The sequence below is a fragment of the Tinamus guttatus genome, unplaced genomic scaffold (genome assembly GCF_059628265.1).
Source record: "Tinamus guttatus ecotype Peru unplaced genomic scaffold, ASM5962826v1 Tinamus_guttatus_pri_ptg000473l, whole genome shotgun sequence".
Taxonomy (NCBI): Eukaryota; Metazoa; Chordata; class Aves; order Tinamiformes; family Tinamidae; genus Tinamus; species Tinamus guttatus.
In genome coordinates, this window is record NW_028289007.1 from 2,517,384 (window position 1) to 2,538,774 (window position 21,391).

At 43.0% G+C, this 21,391-nt stretch overlaps 1 protein-coding gene across 1 annotated transcript in view; it reads right to left on the reverse strand.

The window, feature by feature from the left end:
* Positions 1-7,111, reverse strand: part of IGF2R (insulin like growth factor 2 receptor) — a 51,864-nt gene extending 44,753 nt beyond the window's left edge. The window contains exons 1-2 of the mRNA XM_088533001.1: positions 6,972-7,111; positions 793-926 (exon numbers count right to left, since the gene is read on the reverse strand). Coding sequence (XP_088389127.1) covers positions 793-926; positions 6,972-7,111 — 274 coding nt within the window. The remainder of the gene's footprint in view (positions 1-792; positions 927-6,971) is intronic.
* Positions 7,112-21,391: the final 14,280 nt, after the last annotated feature.

Consider the following 21,391-nt stretch of genomic DNA (forward strand, 5'->3'; position numbering starts at 1 on the left):
GATGAAACCAAATGTGAATATGTGCCTAGAAATATGCCAATACAATAATCAGATCTGCATGCAAAATACATACTGCATTATAAAGACAAACAGCCATGAACCAAGATGCACTTTTTCCATGCACCCAGTTACTTTAAGTCTGTATTGCAGCATTTTTAATAGTTTGTTTTGGAAAGTACCAACTGAGGAGAACCTGAAACCAAAATGTCTTTATAATTAAGGGAGTGATGTAGGGAGATGGGATACTACTTTCAAGACACCAGTAACATCTTAGAACTACTGAAGTTGTCACCAGATTTGAAGAATATAACTAAACACAGGACTGCATATAAGCACCCTTTCTGTAACAGCTAACAAAAACATCCCAGAAGCATAGCAATGCTCCAAGATCACTTCAGAGCAAGTAACATGAGGAAAGATCAATGCAATGGTGGGCTAGACTGGGGTATATTTTAGAGGCATAATCTAACCTTTATCCTATGTTTAGTATAAGTTTTCAAACAACCCTACACAGAGTGTGCATCCTGCCACCTCTGCTTTTATTTGGGATGTCCTGTCTAGTTTCACAATAGATTACTATCAACTAGTTCTGAAGAAGGATTTCTCTGTCCTATTAAGTGATGTGAATTCACATCACTCTTTCCCAAATGTAGAACAGAATAGTTTTAAGCTGTTTTGGGCAGAAAAAAAATGCTTTGCTAATACAACTCCTTTCTGAATTTCTTTGCTAAGAGACACTACCCATTCAAACGACTCTGCAGTTCTAAACAGGAAAGTCAATTATTTACTTACCTACTGACATATAAGTCTTCTTATTGATGTCATATGCACAGACTGCACTTGATTCTCCACACTCTTGTATGCCATAACAGAGGTTTATTTTATAAAATACATTGTTGTCTGCATCAATTGCTTCCCATGTGTAACTGAAAAGAAAAAAAAAAAAAGCCTGTCAAATAATATTTACACTGGTTGTACTACAATCTCCTAAAGACCCATCCCCAAAATAACTGAGTTAAAGCAAACAGCCACTAAGTTGAGCTTCCTAAGTGTGCTCTAAATCAGTAAACACCACAACGAGCTGGTATTGAGTGCAGGCCAAGAACAAAAACTTAATCACTTAAGCAAAAGCACATATTGGTCCATTTTCCCCTTTATTTTAAAGGCTCATCAGTCCATCCCTCTCAAATCTCTTGGGAAGGCACTCTGAATTGATACATTACAGGGCCTGAGCCTTTGAGAACCTAGTACACTTTTCAAAGATCTTTTGTAAGCTGCACAGTAATGCATTTTTGCAACAGCTAGTAATAGCCTAAAAAAATCATATGCCTAAGTGTAGTAGACCCATTAATTTCACATTAAAAAAAAGCATCAAATTTGAGGTTCTTGAAGCATTTAGACAGAAATATGAAAGCAATGCTCATTAGGCCACAGCTACACCTTTAAGCACTTACTAACATTGATACTGAAAGAACAAGTTCTGAAGAGTTACGTTGGAAGCTGGAAAATAAGCAAGTAGAGAGATTAAGGAGAGACTCAATAAAAAAAGGTATTACTGGTTAACTACAGCACCACCTAAGTCAACTGGCAAACCTCGATAAAGAAACAAAGCTCTGCTTAAGTACAATGGAGGAGGAAATCACAGTAACAGAACAAAAAACTAAAAAACAAGATCAAAAGTGCAGTCCTTATGCAACCTCTGAAGCAGCTTCCCCTCACAGCAAGGGCAGGCTGTGCAGCGCACAGATGAACCTGGTAACGTGACAGGGCACCAGCCGGCAACCTCAGGTCAACCCCTTCGGCTCACGGGAGCCATGCCCTGGATCCAGCTCTGCTAAAGGTGCACCTCGCTACACGCGCTCAGCCAGCTTGGCTCAGAGGCACTAAACCTTCTGCTGGAGCTAGAGCGCTTCAGAGAATTCTTTCAGAGAATTTGAAAAGTAACGTTTGTCTGTGAATGGAATGAGAATTTAAGTACAACAGAATTACGTCTTGCTTTCCCCATTCAATGTTATCGGGAAACAAGAGGAAATCTAGCATTCTTAAGTCAGTTTATCCACATGCCAGAAGCAACAGAGAAGCAAGACGAGAACACAAGTGTAAAGAAACATAACAGTCCCTACAACAAGTCTTTCCCTTTGCCCCCTTCCACATGTAACAGTGCAAGGAATTTTTCCCAACACAACCCAGGGGCAGGAAGTAAGAACCTCCAGTATCTACTCACATGCCAAATTTCACCTTCAATGAAAAAAGGAGATTAGACCTCCACAATGAAAAATCTCACATCACTAGTGCTTTCAGAGTAACACTACTTTCAAAGAAGTAGTTCAATGAAATAATTAATTTTAATGGGCAGGGAAGTGCAGGGAAAGGATTTATTCATAGCACTGACAAAACACACCGGAGCATGACAGTAGCCTGGATGCAGCCTGAGCAGTTGCTCTAAGCCAAGAGATGCAAAACGCACTTTCTCAGTGAAAGCAAGATTTATTTCTTTCACAAACAAGGCTGCCAGCAATAAATCAGTACCCGGGAATAGCTTCCAGTTGCAGCCCTGTGGCATGTGCTCTACTTTCCAATAGAGCAGGAACCCATCTCTCCACAGTCTCCAGTAATCGGAACAGCCTGTTTGCAATCACATCTCCCAGGCACAGCTCAGCCACTTCAACCAGCCTCCTCCACCTGCTCAGCACCGCCTGGTACCACGGGTCGTTCTTCACAAAATCATGCTTTTACCTAGGCCAGCCAAAGTCACCCAGGCAGCAAACACCTGTATTTAAAGTGCTTAAGCTAACCCGCATTCGTTCCAATCACGTTAGTTTGGGGAGCTGTTGTACAACCAGATTCAAAGAGCGATAGCTCAGGCGGCCTGGGGAACAATGAACTCCCCTGCCTGCTCTGGACTGCAGCGAGAACAAAACAGGCAAGTGCAACCCGAGAACAGCACTCCCAGCAGCCACATCCAAAATGCAGCCTGCTAACAGGACATGGGCTAGGCTTGTACTCCACGGAGGAGAGGAAAAGCTCAAAACTACCCCACGAAGTGCCCAGCTCCCCCAGGCCACACAAGACCAGGCCACCACTGGAAGTGGCTGCATAAGCCAGACACTCTCCTAAGTCTGCAGGGGCTCAGGTGCCAGAGCAGGTCTATTCCCAGGCCACCCCAGGTGCGAGCTGCACTCAGGAGGTGCTAATGCACCCTCTGCCCAAAGGAGGCAATAAAATACCTCCTCATGGCTTGCACCATTCAAATAGCTACTTTTGGTACAGTTCTAAGCCATGCTTGATCCTAGCTCTAGGAGCACCCTGTCTTGATTTTTCAGAGGCAAACAACTGGTTTTGTTGAAGTAACAGTGACCCCTGTTTCTAGCTAAAAGTAACTATAGCTAAAACGGCTGAACCATAATGTAATTGGTAACATGACTATCATGGCTAAGCATAGCTAAAACCAAACCCACAGACAGAGGTCCAAATCTGAGACACTGCTTCGGGACACATGCTCTCCCCTGCCCTGCTTGTGAAACAAGCTGGATCCCAGAACTGCAATGGCTCAAAAACAACTCAGCAAACAGATGTCTGTGCGCACATGTAGAGGGGGCCTGAGTGGGGGCAATTCCCTGGTTAGCTCACAGTGAGCGGCCACAATGCTCCTGTTTAAACGATTCCCTGTTTAAGGCAGCAGCAACCCAGGCCACGGCTGAAAGCGGCCACAAAAAGCAAGATCCAAACAAGCAAGTTTCGGAATAAGCTGACTTGTGGGTCAGGTCTTCCAGCACAAACTACAGCACTAAAAAACATGTAGTAAGGTGAAAAAGAGATAAAGAGCCAAAATTACCTTCTGAAGCAAGGTAGTTTTCAGCTCGGGCCCTGAGCTCAGACGACGTGTGGAAGGGCAGAGGCTGTCAAGCACACGGCCCCTCTCGCGAGGGCCACGAGCCACTCCGAGGCACCCGCGCGATGACGGCAGCGACGCCTCGAGGGCCCCGCGCAGCTCCCGGCCTCGCGCCCTGCAGGTGACTGCCGGGAAGAGGAGCAAAGCCTGACGCCATTCCCAAGCTGAGGGAATGCTCGCACACCAACGTGCGCTTGCTCTCCAGGGAACGCATGGGACAGAATGGTTTTGTTCAAAGGGGACGGCTTTTATGCTGACTGCTCAGCACAGGACAAGGGCAACGCAAAACCAGGGGATGGGAAAGCTGATTTATGCATCCATACAGAGTCCTTGCGCTCAACTTCGTGCTCAGCAACAACTCAGCTGTTTTGCAGCTGTATTGGAGAGATAAGACTAATATCTGAAGCTCTTCATAAGCAGCTGCAAGCAGCATGATCAGGGATGAGCCTGGGAACAGTTTCCACAATGACCATTTCAAATATGAAACTAGAAGCCACTTTTTCCTAAAGCTATTAGATGAACCTACCACAAACACACATAACAAATAAATTTGCTTCCGTAACAAAGCAAGCTCTCAGAGGAAACGAGACTGAACAACAGAAAATACAAAGCCATAGCCGTGCTCGAAGAGCTGAAGGAAACAGCCTTGTTAACACAGCCCTACTCGTGCTTTGCTCTGCTCCAGTTTCCTTGTCACTTTTTCTGCCCGTGGCAGCTTGCCTTCGGGCGAGTTTTCTTGCCGATGTATCATGTGCGATAGCCCTGCAACTCTGCCCCGAGCTGCTTAACTTCCTCCTTGGAGGCACTTTGTCTTCCACAATAAACGCTGTAACCTGCATCCACCACAGCACGCAACTAACGCTTAAGAAAAGGGATTGCAATTTGAAGCTCGTGTATGTAAGAGCTACAGGAAGCTCATGCACAGAGGAGGAATTTCTAAACTCTCATACTGGCTGTTTCAAAGGCATGTGAAGCAACCACGTGCACATGCAAATAAACCCAATAACGTGTTACATACGACACTCCCATTTAAAAGATGTCAAATCACTTTACTGGGCTAAGTAAGTTCAGCTAAAGGTCACTTCCCTGCACCCAGGCTGAGCTGGGCACTAACCCCAAGGCTCTGGCAAACCAAGATAGACAAGAGGCAAGAAATTAGTTCCATGGCAAACTCATTAAAAAAAAAAAAAAAAAAAAGTGTTAGAAAGAACCATATGTACAGTCAACTAAGGACTGAATCTGTTAAAAATGACACATTAGACTAGTCAAATGATTTGACAGAAATTCAGCACAGCAGCAATCCTGTAATGTATAGCAGTTCTAATGACTTCGCCTTTCATTCAGAAAATCAAAATTATAGAAAACTACAGTTATATGCACTGATCCCTACTCTCGGACAGGAGGCAAAAAAGCATTACCTGAAATCAAGTAACATTTCATCTAGGGCAAGGCAGTGTTTTGTATTTGCTGCTCTGCTGTAACACTTGAAACATTTTTCCTCTCTAAAAAAATACAGGAAGAGTTTTATAGGTGCTTCCCTACTACACATTCAAGTTTAACACAGTCAGTGTTTTGTTTTGTCCTTTTTTTTTTTAAATACTTGATTTAAAGAAGAATTCGCAGACTAATTTTGGGCCCAATTTATTCTTCATAAAGATAAGTATGAGCTTGGTTCACCTGTGTTGTCATGTGAAAGATGACAGAGGAAGACAAAGAATGGGGAAAGACTGAACTGACTAGTAACTTCATATACCCAAATAAATCCCCTGCATTATTTCCCTGGCATTCATATTGCAGCAATCCTAGAAATTAGAAACTTTGCATAGGAGATAAAATAATTATGAGCTACCTGACAGCACAGCCAGCGTTAAAAGTGGCCAAGTGAAAAGCATGACAAAACAAAACCAGTCATTGCAAGTTTTGGCAGCAACAGGAAACGAAACCTCTGGGATGACCCCACTCCTCTTTAAAGGCAGCCAGCACCTCTTCTAACCACCAGCCTTTTCTCTCCTCTTCCAGCCTACGACACTTGCACGAGGCATGAAGAGGCAGCTCCCCATTACACCACACAAGAGCCATGGCTTTGTCCAGTCAGACAAGGCAAAAGTCTTGTGGTAAAATAATCCAAATACAAACTGGGCAGGTATTTGTCCCGAGGACCCACATTGTAGTTTCTGGATAAGTCATCAGTCAGTGGTGCAAACATCCATGTTACCCAGCGGTGTCATTCCCCACTCGGTAGCTTTTCTGCACCGCAGATCTCCACGAGTCTTCAAAACCTGCCCAACCACAAGTTCTTGATCTTTCTCTTTCTGCATTATAGATTACCAGGCAACAGCTCCGCAGAGCAGTTTTTCCACCAAGGCACAACAGCAAGTGCAGCTTTTTGACGTAGGCCCAGCTTGCAAGGAAAACCACAGATCACCCCATCTACTCCACAACTTACTTTCCATTTGTCAGTAATAGAGGGAAAAAAAGTTTAAGTACTTCACACTCAAAGCAAAACTGTGTATCTGAGAGGCATTTCCAAATATTTCTCTAACAAAGAATCATGCAAAGAAATCTGGAAAATACATTGACAGTACTAAACACTATTTTCAAAATAAAAACTGCCTGAGGATTAAGTCACTTTGGGTAGCTTAAAAAAAAAAAACAGTGGAAGGAGTTGAATTCCCTCTAGAAGAGGAAGGTTCTCGTTTATGTCTCGATTTCACAATTAACAAGGTCACCTTAAAAGCAGTTTTTTTTTTTCCCCCCCACCCTCGCCTTGCAATCAGGCCTCTCCCCCGCTCTTTCGCAGGGGGCCCCGCCGCAGCCCCCGCCGCCCCCACGCCGAGGGCCAGGCTGCCGGCCCGGCGCCTCGCAGCTCGGGAGGGCCCGTCCGTCCCGCGAGCGCCGAGGGACTCCGCGCAGGAACCGGGCGAGACGCGAAGAGCTGCGGCCGGGCCCCGCGGCGGCTCCGGCTCCCCTCACCTGGCGGCACCGGGCGGCCCCCGGTGACCGCCCGCGCGAGGAGGAGGCTGCGGAGACCCGCGCACCGCCCCGCTCCCCAGCGCGGACAGCCCCGCACCCCCCGCACCTGCACAGCTCCCGGTAGGCGTCGCTCGGGGCCGGGGCGGCGCGGGCCCCGCTGCCGCCCGCCCGCGGCGGCGGGGACAGCGCGAGGAGCGCGAGCAGCAGCAGCGGGGCGCGCCGGGGGGCGGCGGCGGCGGCCGCCATGGCGCGGGGCGCGGAGCGGGGCCGCGCAGCGGGAGGCGGCGGCGGCGGCGGCCGCGGGTCATGTGACCTCCGCCCGCCCACCGCCGCTCACGTGACCGCCGCCATGTGGGGGCGCGGCGCTCACGTGACGGAGCGTCGTCCTCTTCCCCCCCCTCCTCTCCAGCAAGCGGCCGTTACAGGGCGGCCGTTACGCGCCCTTCGGGCAGGACGGGTAACGGCCGCAACCGCCTCCCCGCGCTGCAGAGCCGGGAGAGGCGGCCATGCGCGGGGCCATGCGCGCGGCCATGCGCGCGGCCATGCGCGCTGAGCGCCGCGGTGCGGGGCCTCACTCAGGTCCTGGCCGCCAGCCTCGCCCTGCGTCTGAGCCCCGGGGCAGAGAGGAGCCCTGCGGCTGCCGCGCGTGCTGACTGTGAAGGCTCCCGGGAACGCCACGGTGACTAACCGTAGGGACATTATTTGAGAAAGTTATAGGGGCGTTATTTGAGACCGTTAAACAGGATTTTTAATACGTTACTCAATATACGCTGCAAAGTCTTCTAGTTTTGTGAGAGATGGGAAAATTAAGATCATACTGAGCAGGAGATGCTTGCTAGCAGTGTGTTTGGTTATGAAGTCGCAAGAATCATTGGTACAGCAGGAAAGTGAGTGAGTGTGGAAATTGCCTGCTGCTTCTGATGGTGGGTGCGAGGGGAGGCTTGCACAAGGTGGCAGCATCTTCCGGGGAAATGGAGGAGACCCTGTCCCACCAATACTGCCACCTGCGTCAGGAGACCTGCCAGCCCAGAGCTTATACAAATGCCTTATTTCCAGGTATTAGGAAATTTTAGCTGGAGTGTTAAATGTTCAAAAGAGGGGCTTCTTTAAACTTTTATGGACAAACGCTTAAGATGAAGAGCACCTTTGAGGGTAGCAAGAGGCAAGAAGGTGGGGAGGGAAGAAAAATACTCTTTAGAGACAGTTGTCTTACTTGTGCAGATAAATCTTTTTCAGTTTATGAGTGTTTTCCATTTTTTTCCCCTCCCAGAAATGACAAAAACCTGTTACTGAAATTGTTGATATTTTTCCCCATCTGGTTCCTTGATTTCCAAAGGAATAGGACAACATTAAACTTCTCTCTCCACGGCTATTTAATCTGATTCCAAGGTGCCAGGAGCGAATCTCTTCCTCCTTTATTTTCCCATATTCTCTCTGTTTCCTTTGCACTGACATTAGTTCTTTTGCATCAGGGAAACTGAGGATGCTGGTTGCTGGTCTGCCCAACAGCAAAAGTGCCCATTGATTTTGGTGCTGGTGGTGTTTGTTTGTTTGTTTGTTTTTTTCCTGGTAGGAAAGGGGCCAGGAAGGCACAGCTGGCACTGGCAGTGAGGAAGTTAGATCAGCTTTAACAACTGAGAAGCATCTTTCTTCTGGAGCAAGTGGAAGTTGCAGCTGGAGTCTGGCTAAATGGTTCACCCACTGCCAAGCGGAGAGGTGCCAGAAGACACATCCCAGCATGGCCTCAGCCCCATGTCCCTTCCTCCTGTTGCTGACACAAGATATGCCAACACTGACACGAAGGTGTTCAGCTCCGTTCCACTTACTGGTCCAACAGAAAAATAACCTGCTGGAAAAAGAGAATTATTTTCTCTTGGCTCAGCAATTTGCAGCAGGCTCAGCAGTGTGTTGAATGCTGGTGTGAGTTGAATGATGGTATGAGTATGAGCGAGGGAAGAGCTAAGCAGGAGGAGGTACTGTCCAGCTGTAGTGACTACTCTGCCTTTAAAATGTTCACAGCCTGACCAAATAGCAGCACCCTCAACTGATGAAGACACCTTTCAAACTTTCTGCTAGAAAGATAGTTGTGACATGAATCAATCTGTCTTTGGTCAGGATCTATGGGAAATCTAATTAAAAGGACATAATAAATGCTGTCATCTTCCTTGGAGCTTTCTGTTACTGTAGAATGGGGTGTTACTAACTCTTGCTGTTTTGTTTAAGCTTTCAGCATTTTCCTTAAAGCTTCAAATCTGAACCTGGAGAATCCCAATTGTCTGTTCTTAATAGGGACTGCAGCCCACATACTTTTAAGAAGGGCTTGATGACATGAACTCACATAGGCTCAAATAGGAGAAGGGGAAAAAAAAAGGCAAACCCTATTATTTTTATGATTGTGTGTCTTACACCTTGTTGTTCTGCTGGCTATTCCAGCATCTCTCCCTCTAGACAAAGCAGTGCAAATAGATTAGACTTGCCAGCAGATTCTATCTCAGTTAACCAAACTGAATTAAAAATGTATTATCCAGGAGATTGGCTGCAGCCATGAGGGCAGGCAGGGACACTGTAGCTGCTGGTGAGCTCAATAACTTACTGCCAGCTAGAGCTTCCTTCCCACAGTAACAGTGTGGATGTGTGAGCGTGAGTAGCTCCAGTGAAGATAACATCACTACTCACCTTGCTGGCATTAGGAGTGCGTATAAAGATCTGCAGTGTCAGGGCCTGGCAATGCATAAACAGTTAATTTCAGTTAATCTGATAAGAGCTAACTCAAAGTTGCGTAATGATAAAAGATTGAAGAAGTTTATACTAGCTAGTTTCTTTGTTCTGCATACTGCTTTGCATCTGTAGGCCCCTGCATTTGTACAAAGCTCAGAGGTGTTAAGAGCAGCTCCTGCACACAGAAGAGTATGTGAAGAGCTGGCTGTCAAGGAGAAAAGAAAGGGAAGAGACAGAAAAAAAATCCTAGTTAGAAAAGAAAATAATGAACTAATCTGCAGTACTAATACGTAAGCGCTCATCAGTGTACCAATGAATCAGAGTTGCAACACAGCAGGGATAGCTATAGATGTTTATATATACCGTATTTATAACTGCATAAATATGAAATGGGCATTGCAGATACAAATATCTTTAGAATCACTATAAAAAATAAAAGTTAGTTCAAGGAAGAAAAATCTAGTATCTACATTCTAGTCCTGTAAATATTTCCATTTCCTGTATATTCTCCTTAATTTTTATCTCCTGAGGCATGTGGTGGTTCTCTTCTGATCCCTCTACATAAGTACATGCCTAAAAAGTTGTGGGAGGTATGTGCAAGTCACTTGTCTATCCCAAACTATGTTTTGTAAACACAGGCAGGAATGTTTCATTCTAAATATTTTTATAAATAATAATTTAAATATTTATGTCCCATGTTTAATGATATCAGCATCTCAGCTAACCACGTAATGTGGGCAGTGTTAAAATATTCTGGAATATCGTCTCATTATCTTACCTTTTCCTTTTCCTCAGAAGAGGCACAACATGATGACACAGCTGCTTACATTTTGTGGTAATATGGTCCAACGATCTGAACTCATGATGAAGCTTCCTAGTTTTAAATGGTTTTCAGTAGACAGGGTGTCATCAATAGATGATGAACAAACAGGTCCTCTGAGGTCCTTCCTTGCATCTTGGCTGGTCTCAAATGTTACAATGATTTCATCTTCTGATTCATACTCGTGTTTCATAGGGCTAGTATCAAGCTGGGAGGTATAGGCTGTCTCAGAGACAGCTTGTATCTTCTGTCAATGTCTCAGTGCCTTGTAACACTCATATCTGATCTCTGGCTTTCAACAAGAACAAAAAAATCAGATTCTAGAACTGTTCTTACATTTGATCCCAGGAAGTTCCTTCTCCGGGGAGATTTGGACAACTGATTTCCAGTGGTCTGTGAAATCCACTACAATAAAATGTTTATCTGTATACCTTGTGAAAAACAAAACTCTTCGTAAGGTTCTTCCTTGGAGCGATGCTGTTCTTGAGAAGGCACAGAGACACGGCTCACTGGCTTGTTCTCCCTTCTTTCCCTCTCTCTCAATATCTAAATCTTAGACTTGTGATTTTATGTCCATCGTCATTATTTCTCGACAATTTTTTTCCTGCAGTTTTTCACTGTCTCTCTAATTCTTTACACTCCTTTTCTTTCCATTTCTGTTCCACTGAGAGTGTTCCCTGTTTTTTCTTCTCATCCTGATGTTAGCATTTTTCAAGGCAAATACTTGATAAGAGCTGTATCCCTACTTGTTTATGCTGAGTTCTTTTTGATGAGCCCTATCCTTATTTTTGTCTATCTGCTTTATAGTAATTTTTAAGTAAGTGTGTTTGATGACCTTGTTGTGCAGACTTAGGTTTAGACTTTCTAGTGCAGTTACAGTGGTAAATAATTACATTTTCTAATCTAGCTGATCTCATGCAATGAAACTGTTTAAGAACATCAGTTGTATTGTAAACACATTGACTTTATTTGAAGTCTCCATTTTTCTGGGATGGTTTTTACAAACTATACTCTGAGCATAGTTTGCTCAATGCATGCCCTGACAAGGGCACCATTTCATACTGTGGCTGACAAGACAGCCATAGTCTAGGCCATTCTTGAGCCATTGCCCTAAGCAGGTCTGTAGCAGTTTTTCTTACTCTTCTTCCATCTCTTTTCAAATCTGTGGCTTAACTTTCAATGAATATTTTTATGCTTGGATCAGAACTTGATGTTTTGTAATGATGAAGAGTGTGATACACCAGTTGGGTCTGGGTTACTCAGTGGTACAATGCAAATCACTTCAGCAGAGTAAACCAATGCTACTTTCATTGGTACTCTGTGGAATTTCCCTAACACAAGTCTTTGATATCAGATAAATATGATTTGATTTCTCAGCTAATCCTGTTTTGTTTAAAGTGCCTACAGAATTTAATACAAATTATTTAACCCCAAAGCACTTTACAGAGGCAATAGAGGTAGGAGTTAAAAGATTGCTCAGCGTTTTAAACACTGTTTCCCAGTCCCATGATTTAATCTCATGTAGCTTTGGCTTCAGTGGGCTCAGCTCGGACTACTCTTCTCCCGTTAGCTTCTGTCTATGAGCTCTCCTGTTGACAGTTGTTTCTGAGGTAGCCACCACATTTGGTTTCTGTAACCTGTGCCAGCATCAGAGAGGCATCCAATGCTAACCTGCTAGGTGATCTAGCTATGTTCACAGAGAGCATTTCGTCAGATGAGCAGGTGTGTGATGTTGGAAATCCCTCTCTTGCAGGCAGATGTTGAGGGAAAATATTCCCGAAGGTATCTTTTGTTATTTCAGAATTAGCTTCTGACACTTCCCTCTATCCCTCTACTTATTACACTTCTCAGCAATTTCTTGGGGTATCCCTCCTCTTTTCTGTTGTCATTAACTCTAAGAGTACCACCATCTCTTTTCGAGTACGATAATCGATCTTTTTTTGCTCCACAATAAACTTGATTTGTCCAATCATTTTTTAATTTCTGGGAAAGAAGTGCTCCTTTCTGCATGTGGGACCTCCTCTCCTATCTGATTATCTCAGGGTATACCACAGCTCAGCATAGAAGGATGTGATAATGGGGAAAGGTGACCTACTGTTCCTCCCCTATGGTTGCTAGGAATTACTTCCGAAAAACCTGGAAACAGTCCCTGTGCTGTGACAAGTGCAAAATAGTACGAGATTTGTAGAGACCACTTGCTGTGCTGACAACCTGCAGCTGTCTGTTGTGGACCTGAAGTGAATAAATGAAACTTCTTGCATCTGGAGGACAGAGTAGCTTATGATGTGGTACTTCCTTGAGCCTGAGGCAATGGAATGGATAATAATCAACTTTTCCTAATTCAAGAGTTGTTTCACCTGATTCCTTAGCACTGCGTATGTCCTGCAGGGGAGTCCCGAATGTGGCAGGCAGTGTGACACTGTCATCTGTTCCGTCCTGATTGTCACGAGGCAGCTAATGAATTTCCATCAGCTGTTTCATTTTTCCTGGCTCAGTGTAATGTGACTTGTTTCCCTTGTAACTGGAGGACACTAAAATGAAAAGGCCGTTTCCAGCATAACATTCAAGAACTAACAGGCTTCATACAAGGCAAAGAAATAACCAAATCATTTTTATCTAAAGCCTTGGGGCTCAACCTACATTTTCTTTTCTCATCTCCTTCTAAGGAGAAAGAAGCTATGCAAACATTTCTTTCATAGTGTACTATTTGTGGAGGAGTAGAATATGTGGTACAATTTATTCAGGTGATTCTTCTATAAGCCTATCTTGCTAAGATATTTTCATATATTCTGTCTATATACATGCATTTATTTTCATAGCTACATTCATAAATATGCCCATGCCAATATTAAATGTCTTACAGATTAGTATTTTATTTCCATTACATCTGTCTTTAAAATATTTTAAGGTATCTGAAGCAGAAGAACAAAAATAAAGTAACAGAAAAACTCCTTTAGAAGATCAATAACAATGCATGTCTTTAATAGCAGTGCATTTCTCCATATGTTTTATAGAAGAAATGATCAGAATTAGCCAAAATAAAAATTGTCAGTTGTTCATATTTATTTTCACTGATAGCATTGCCTTTTGCTGAGCAACTCAGGATGACTTCACCAAGCTTAGCATATATATTTATCTAAAAAGTTTCACTTATAATAGATCTCTTTTCTTATATATAACAAGTTAAGTTTTATCTGAAATACATATATCACTCTTTCATCCACAAAGTAAAGAGAGCAGAGACAGAATGGAAAATAACATCTTTCTTTGATCCACTTAAGCAAATATTTTCCTCTCCTGGAGTGAGAGTAGTGTACTGTAGGGTATTCATGCCATCTTCTGCACATAGCTGTTGAAGTTTTACATATCTTTACTAGACACTTTATCCTTGTTTCTAGAAATTCTTGCTTCTATAAATATTTTGATTATATTTTTCTTTGTTTCCATGTCATCTATTTTTCAATCTATTACCTTTTATCATTACAATTAACATTTAATTGCTGTAATGTTCAATTGTCAGGATCCATTGTTGGGATAAAGTAAATTTGATTTAAAATAAGCCCTATTCCACAAAACAAAACAAACAAACAAAAAAAAAACAAAAAAAACCTAACACTCTCATCTCTCCTTCCACAACACTTTTTGAGGCCAGTAAAGATATATATTTCTCAGATAAATGCACCAGATTTGTATTGGGACTGTGATAACAGCAATAGCCCATTGATTCTAAGAAATAAATAAATGGGAAAATAAAGGAAAATAATTTAAAAAAGAGGATATGAAAAACTTTTTACCAGTTCCTAAGCATTCTCTATTAAAGGATTTGTGCTACCGTTTACCTATTGCAAATTGGCAAGCTGAGGCAGTATGATTTTTAGAAGACTTAAAGACACACAGAAAATCACTGACACAAGCGGAACAAGAATCAGGTTCTCTGAGCCCTAGTGCAGCAGGTCAACCAACCACCCTTACAGAAGCCAGTTTCCCTTATCACCATTGTATTTCCAAGTTTTTCTTGGTACGTTCCTTTCAGCTCCTTGTGGTAGACATTAAAGCAACAAGGAGGCTATGTGCTATCAGCTTGTTTCATGGTGCTCAACAGCCCTAGGAGTTCTTGGAGTCTGTGAACCTCTCCCGTTTCACTGCCTTCCCCCTCGTACCTCATACTCACACCATGCAGGCAGCAGTCTCACCAGCATTTGCTTAGTATTGAAAAATGTTTTGCATGTGCTTTTACTCTTGCACACAAGTACTGGATTAGGAGAACATTATTAAAGTCACAAGGTATTACCTTCAAAAGTTAGAACATCCTAGACTTAATACATAATAATGTTTTTTCAAGATACAATCTCCCTTTCCTTCCTGTCTTCCCTAAGGACCCTATTTCCTTCAGTGCATATGAAAGAGCACGGTCAGCACATTTGTTTGTTTTCTACTGTTGCTCAAGGGGTGGCTTCAAGACTTACTTATTGGACACTGTTCACGCTTAGTTATGAAGACAAAATCAGTCCTTTCTGTGAAGCTTTGCAGTGAAGCTCAAGCACTCTACAGTCTGCAAAACAAGAAAAACTGCTCTGTCCTGCCTTAGGGGGAGGTACTATTACTTCAGATCTACAGAAAGTGGAGTCAGAGCAATTAAGTTCAGAATTTCAGATACAAGGGACCTCTTCATTGGAGTATTTAACAGTATGCAGCAATTTATACATTCAACACAACTCTTAGTGATATTTGTTGCAGCCATGTGCACCCAAACTAAGGGCTTCAATTGGGAGTTCAGCTAAGAAGATTTACAGATTGCGACAAGCTCTAAAAAAAAATCTAAATCATTTGTTTAGCATTACTTTTAACTTAGTAGCAATAGAATGATAGAATTCAAACAGAAATTAGTTTTCCTGTCCCTGAGGACAATCCTGCAGTGTGACCCTGTAATAGTAAGGTACAAACTACAAAGGAAAGAGAAACAGAAAGTTAGTGGTGAAATATTGTAGTAATTTGAAGAAAGCTAAGGATATAATCACATTAACAAATGTATTAATATAGATTTTTAATGTATGATTTAAATGTACAACTAAATTTGCAGTTGTAATAAGAAAATATATATTTTCATGATTCAGCATATAGGACCTAGTTCAATATGCTACTGTCTAAATCTTGCTATGTACTAGCTACTATAATGAACTTAATATTCTTGCAGGAGTAACAACATTCTGGATAACTGCAGTCAATGTCAAAAACAGGAATCCATAAAAATAGGGATTTTTTTTTTTAGGGAAGTTGAAGGGGAGATGGCTGATGAAACTACATCAACAGAGATACGTAAAATCGAAGAAGCTGAGTGGGATAGATTGTTCTTTCATATTATTTACTTATTTATTTTTCCAATACAAGAATTAGCGGTAATAAAAAGAGCTAGAAAGGTCCAAGAAGAAGACATTTTTCACAAAACATTTAATTAAGTTATAAAACACAATGTCAAATACCAAAAGTTTATACGGTCTCTAATGGAGATTGGATGTATGTGAGGGAGAAAAATTCATTGGCAGTTACTGAAGAGAAAGACTTCCAGACCTGGAAGTTTCTGAGCTGAAAATTGCTAGAGACTTAGAAAGGGTGAGAGGAGATGTGTTATATACTTGCCTGGTTCTTTCTGCCCTGTACACATCTGCTTCTGACCACTGCTGGAGACAGGTTTTGGGACAAGATGCCCATTGCTGTATCCATTCCTGCTCTTTTGCTACCCTCTGTATTCCTGAATCAAACGAAGCAAGGATTCTGAAAACATTTCCTATACCAAGAGCAGGTTTGGTCTGTGTGCTTAATAAGGCAAGACTCCAGTTTGAAAAATAATTTAAATATATATATATATAATAAACAATTGCATCATTCTATGCAAAGAGAAACCATTAGAATTGCCCAGGCTACCACATCTCAGTATTTCAGCTCTGAATCATAGGATTTTGCAATTCTTTTCTTTTAATGTGGATTAGAAAGGTTGTAAGGTTTATAAGAGTCAATTGGAAAGCAAAAATAATTCCACATCGTTATCACATAAGCGCTCAGGTGGACTAGCAACCAAATGAAAACCTGCTTAGACCTATCTCATTTATGTAGCTAAAAGCTCTGGAGAGTAGATTTTAAGAAATGATTTCTACCTTCAGAAAGAGAGGAAAGCAGCAAAGCACACTCGTCATGACAGGCAGCTCGTTATGGCAGCTGCACACACATGCCAGTCCATACCAAGCAAACTGTTGTTTTCCCTTGACCTAATTACTCTCTGAGAATACCCTCTGTCGACCAGTTTCCTCACCACAAAGATCAACCAGCCATGGATGCCAGTGCTTGAACTAAAGGAGTGACTGAAAAATCCTTTCTGTCAGAAACCAGCAGCACTGGTGCAGAAGGGTCAGGATGAGACCCAGGGTAGGTGGCTGGGCTTCATCCTGACTCGTCCACAGTCATCACAGTGGGGATACCAAAGGGCTGCATATCCCATCTCAAGGATCAGCGCACACAGTCTAGGTGTAGCATAACTGACTAAGGCTTTGAATATTTGTAGGTCAAGAAAGTAGCGCAAGGAAAAAATGCAAAATGAATAATAACGTCAGCTAATGATTTGAACAATCTCACTGGGCATAGTCTGATCATGTATCTTTCATACAGGGAATTCCAGGATACAGGATGCCCTGTGCTAAACATCTCTGCTCACAGCGTTGTGTTTATGGGATCACCCTCATGCAGAGGCTGAACAGACAGGAGGGAACGTCTCCTGCGTGACTACAGGGCCAAGCACCACTGGCATCTGGAGGACAAAATTGGCCAGGACCTTACTGAAGATCTATCTAGGACATTTTGTATGGCCCTGTAAATGAGCTGTCCCTCATATCCTCTCCCCAGAAAGTTATCTGGGGCATTATACTAAGAAGAGCCGTCAACATGTTGATTACTTCAATGCTAGGGAAAGGTGCAAGGTGAGATTTATGTTACAGCAACCAGTGGAACTGAAGCATTACAGCTTCCCCTAGAGGATTTCCGGGCCAGACGTAAAATGAGCAGTATGTTCTCCCTCACCCCTCTGCCCTTGATGCCTCAAGGATCACTCACAGAATCAATGACTTACAGAGGAAAGCTGTTGCATAAATCCATTTTGTCTTTCTTGTGCTGTGGTCTGCCCCATGTCATTCTGTCCTGAGGGTTGTACCTATTACAGAAAAAAAGCTCTCTGTGGTGCCAAGGGAGTTCACTACCATCCCTGCATTTCTGACCATACTTCTATATCACACAGCACTCATTAGTAGCAAATATGATAGGTGTATGCTGAAGGAGCTATTAATAAAATTCTGTAGCAGACATTTTGTCCCTGAACAAATCCTTGCATTGAGTACACACCATATTACTCTGGGCACTACAAATTTACAAATCAAAAGATGCCTTCTGTTCCAAACTGTTTACAGTGTGAACACTGGAGACACAACACAGGAGAGAAAACAATATAATCCTAATTTTACAACAGGAGAGTGAGGTATGGAAAAGATTAAATGCCAAAAGTGCATAAAACCAGAACCAACATCTCTCGACTCCATAGCCTGTACTTTCCCTACAAGGCCATCCTTCCTGTTCTACACTACTGCAAAGTACGTATTAACATCACCTGATCAGCCCAGGGTTATTTTACCTTCTCCAACCGATTTAAATCATTTAAAAGTGCAAACTTGTGGAGGATCACATTCTTGTTGTGCAATAAATGAAATGTCATGTTTTCCCTGGATATTTTAACAGTGGAATAAAGTACTTATCTGTTCCCCTTGCATTACAGCCAGTCTGCAAAGAGAAGACTCATCCATGCACTGCACAAGAAAAGAAAGCACTTCCCTAAGATACTCTTTTTATCTGCTGGGAAACATTAATCATTTTCCATCCGCTTGTTGTCCATTTATGCCTCTAGATGTTTCTTTCCTAATGAATGTTAATCTTTGCTCTGTATACTCACTTGTAGACAGTGGATACAAACTCAGCTAACTTTGAGGATATGCACAGCCACAGATGAAGTGGGGTAAGACATTAAGTTTTAGAGCACTTTGTGCAACTCGCAGATATGCAAACCACTCTGTTGTATGTTATTGCCTCTTTGGAAATATTGCCCCAGCTGAGTGCATAGTGATCCTGTTTTAATAATTGGGGTCCATTTAAGCACTATCTCCTTATCTCACCTGAATCATCCAGGTGAGCTGGTTACCTGTGTGATTACAATGGAAGTAAGTTCTGAATATGCTTCCTGCAAATTTCATAAAATAGAATCACAGAATCATTATGGTTGGAAAATACCTTTAATTGAATCCAACCTAAAGCCCTTAACATCATGCCTGTTAAACCGTGTCCCTAAGTGCCTCCTCATCTACATGTTTCTTGAACACTGCCAGGGACAGTGGCTCCACCACTTCCCTGGGCAGCCTGTTCCAGTGCTTCATCACTCTTTCCATGCAGAAAGTCTTCCTCATGTCTAACCTGAACCGCCTCTGGCGCCAGTTGAGGCCGTTTCCTCTTGTCCTATCTGTAGTTATTCTGAAGAGATCGACGCCCGCCTCACTACAACCTCCTGTCAGGTAGTTGTAGAGAGCAGTAAGGTCTCCCTTGAGTCTCCTCCAGACTAACCCCAGCTCCCTCAGCCACTCCTCATTAAGTCTGTGCTGCAGCCCCTTCATCAGCTTCGTTGCCCTTTGGACACACTCCAGTGTGGACACCTCAGTGTCTTTCTTGCAGCAAAGGGCCCAAAACTGAACAGGGTATTAGAGGTGCGGCCTCACCGGCACTGAGTACAGGGGGACGATCACTTCCCAGGTCCTGCTGGCTACACTGTTCCTGATAGAAGCCAGAAGGCCCTTGTCCTTCTTGCCCCCCTGAGCACACTGCTGGCTCACATTCAGACGGCTGTCAACCAACACCCCCATCTCTACCTTTGCTCCTTATTCTGATTTTCCATATAGTTATTGCAAAGAGTCTTGAGGTAAATGTCAGGAATTGGACAATATTGCGCACTGCATGGCTTTAGAGAATAATATTTTTTGTTTGTTTGTTTTGTTTTGTTTTGTTTTGTTTCGTTTCTGGGCTAGATCTAATGTTCTAGCTGATAGCTTTCTTTTCAGTTTTGATAAATGCCCTAACTGCCTCCCCAGCCTCCAGCACATCCATGCACACCCCACACACTCATTCCCGTTGTCTCCCCTAGGGTGAGCTGACAAAGCTGCCAGCCTTATCCTGCATGGTCCGTCTGTAGAGCGAAGCTGCTCTACTGATATGTCATTCCAGTAATATAGTAGATTAATACCCAAAGGGAGAGGCAGAAGATTACTGTACTCAGCTACCACATAGATCAGTGGAGGTGGGTAGCCTGGGAAGTTTCAAAGTGAAAAACTAGGACAGACGAGGGGTTATCATAGGGGTGGGTTTTCGCTGAGTAGGGGAAGTGGGAAGATACTGAACTAATCTCTTCCTCAGTCTTCTCTAAAATGAAGCACTGCAACACTTACTTACATGTAACGAGAGAAGAGTGCATGTGTAGAAGGAGTACTTGTCCCCCTGCCACCTCTTTTCTGCATGAATTCCCATCCAATCCTAAGTCTTAACCTAGCATCTTCCTTATTCCAGGGCTGGCAGTCTTTCAGCAAAGGAGGGTTAGGTTGTATTTTTCTTTCCCCAATTAGCTGTTGAGTGTGCCAATGGAAACTTGGCGGGAAGCTGAAGATGTTGCCTCTGCCTATGGCAGGAGCTCTCAGTTCCCGCTGAATATGGAGCTCAGTGGGGACTAGAAGGCGTGTATCATCTCGGACATGTCTGTTTTAAAAAGTGACAGCCCTCTGACTGCTAGAGGTGGCAGTCAGAACCTGGTGCTCTGTGTCTGTATGATAAACTTGATCTAGACTCATTTCTTACTTGCTGTCTTCTTCTTTGCAACTTATCTATAGTTGGGCAAGTGGCTGTAGGTATTAAACTCCACAAAATACCAGCCCCAGTACCCTGGTATACAGAATGAGGCAGTCAGCTGGAATGATGTCCCTGAGGTGTAGTGCCTGTCGTGTATCACCAGAGGTACCTTTTTCCCTATTGTTATAAAACTATTTTAAAACAGAGCACAAAGGCAGTATATATTCTCCAGAGGGCAACTAAATTCTGAATACATGGCCAGGATAGCAAACATTAGGACCAAGTTTCTCATAGACTTCCTGAGTGACTAAACCTACAAGAACACTCACATTTGGAGATACGCCAGCCCCACCCTTCACAATTAGGGCAAAAATCCTGCTGTGAGCCGCCAACACTCCTATGTTGCTACTCCTGTGTGTCAGGTGCCAAATTATCCAGGGAACCTTGAAGGAGGAATCAAAGAAATGTTGATTTCGCTGGAAATTATGCAACATATATTTGGAAAATTGACTTTAAAGTGGCTCCCAAGCCACAGAGGAACTTGATTGTTTAGCGTATATTTAAATATCTTTTTAGACCAAAGCTACACTGAATGCTTGTGGGTAAGTATGTGGACTTAATCTCACATGTGAATTTCTCCTTCTCTTCCCTCTGGGGAGCAGCTCTTTCGTGCACTTAAACAAGTTGGAAATAACGGAAACTAAATCCCCATATCTAACGTGAATCTTGTGTTTAGTGGGTTTGACGTTTAAAAATGTGAATACACACAGGCCCTGATGACTTCAATAGCATTTATGGGTGCTCAGAGCCCATATAAAGGTCATGCTATTTATAACATATTTCTGTGTCCTTTTTTTTTATATTCTCTGTTGGCCTGTCTCTTTTCCACTGCGGTGTCCTTGGCTGACAGAACCACATCACAATGTAGCATGTGTTTGAATAATTAAGAAAATGCAAATAAAAGTTATCTTTATTCTAGTCCATATTTTTCCATTGCTGAACCACCAAAGGTAACAGTACCATTTCACCACTGCCTTTTACATTATATGGAAGTTTTTTGTTTTTTGGGG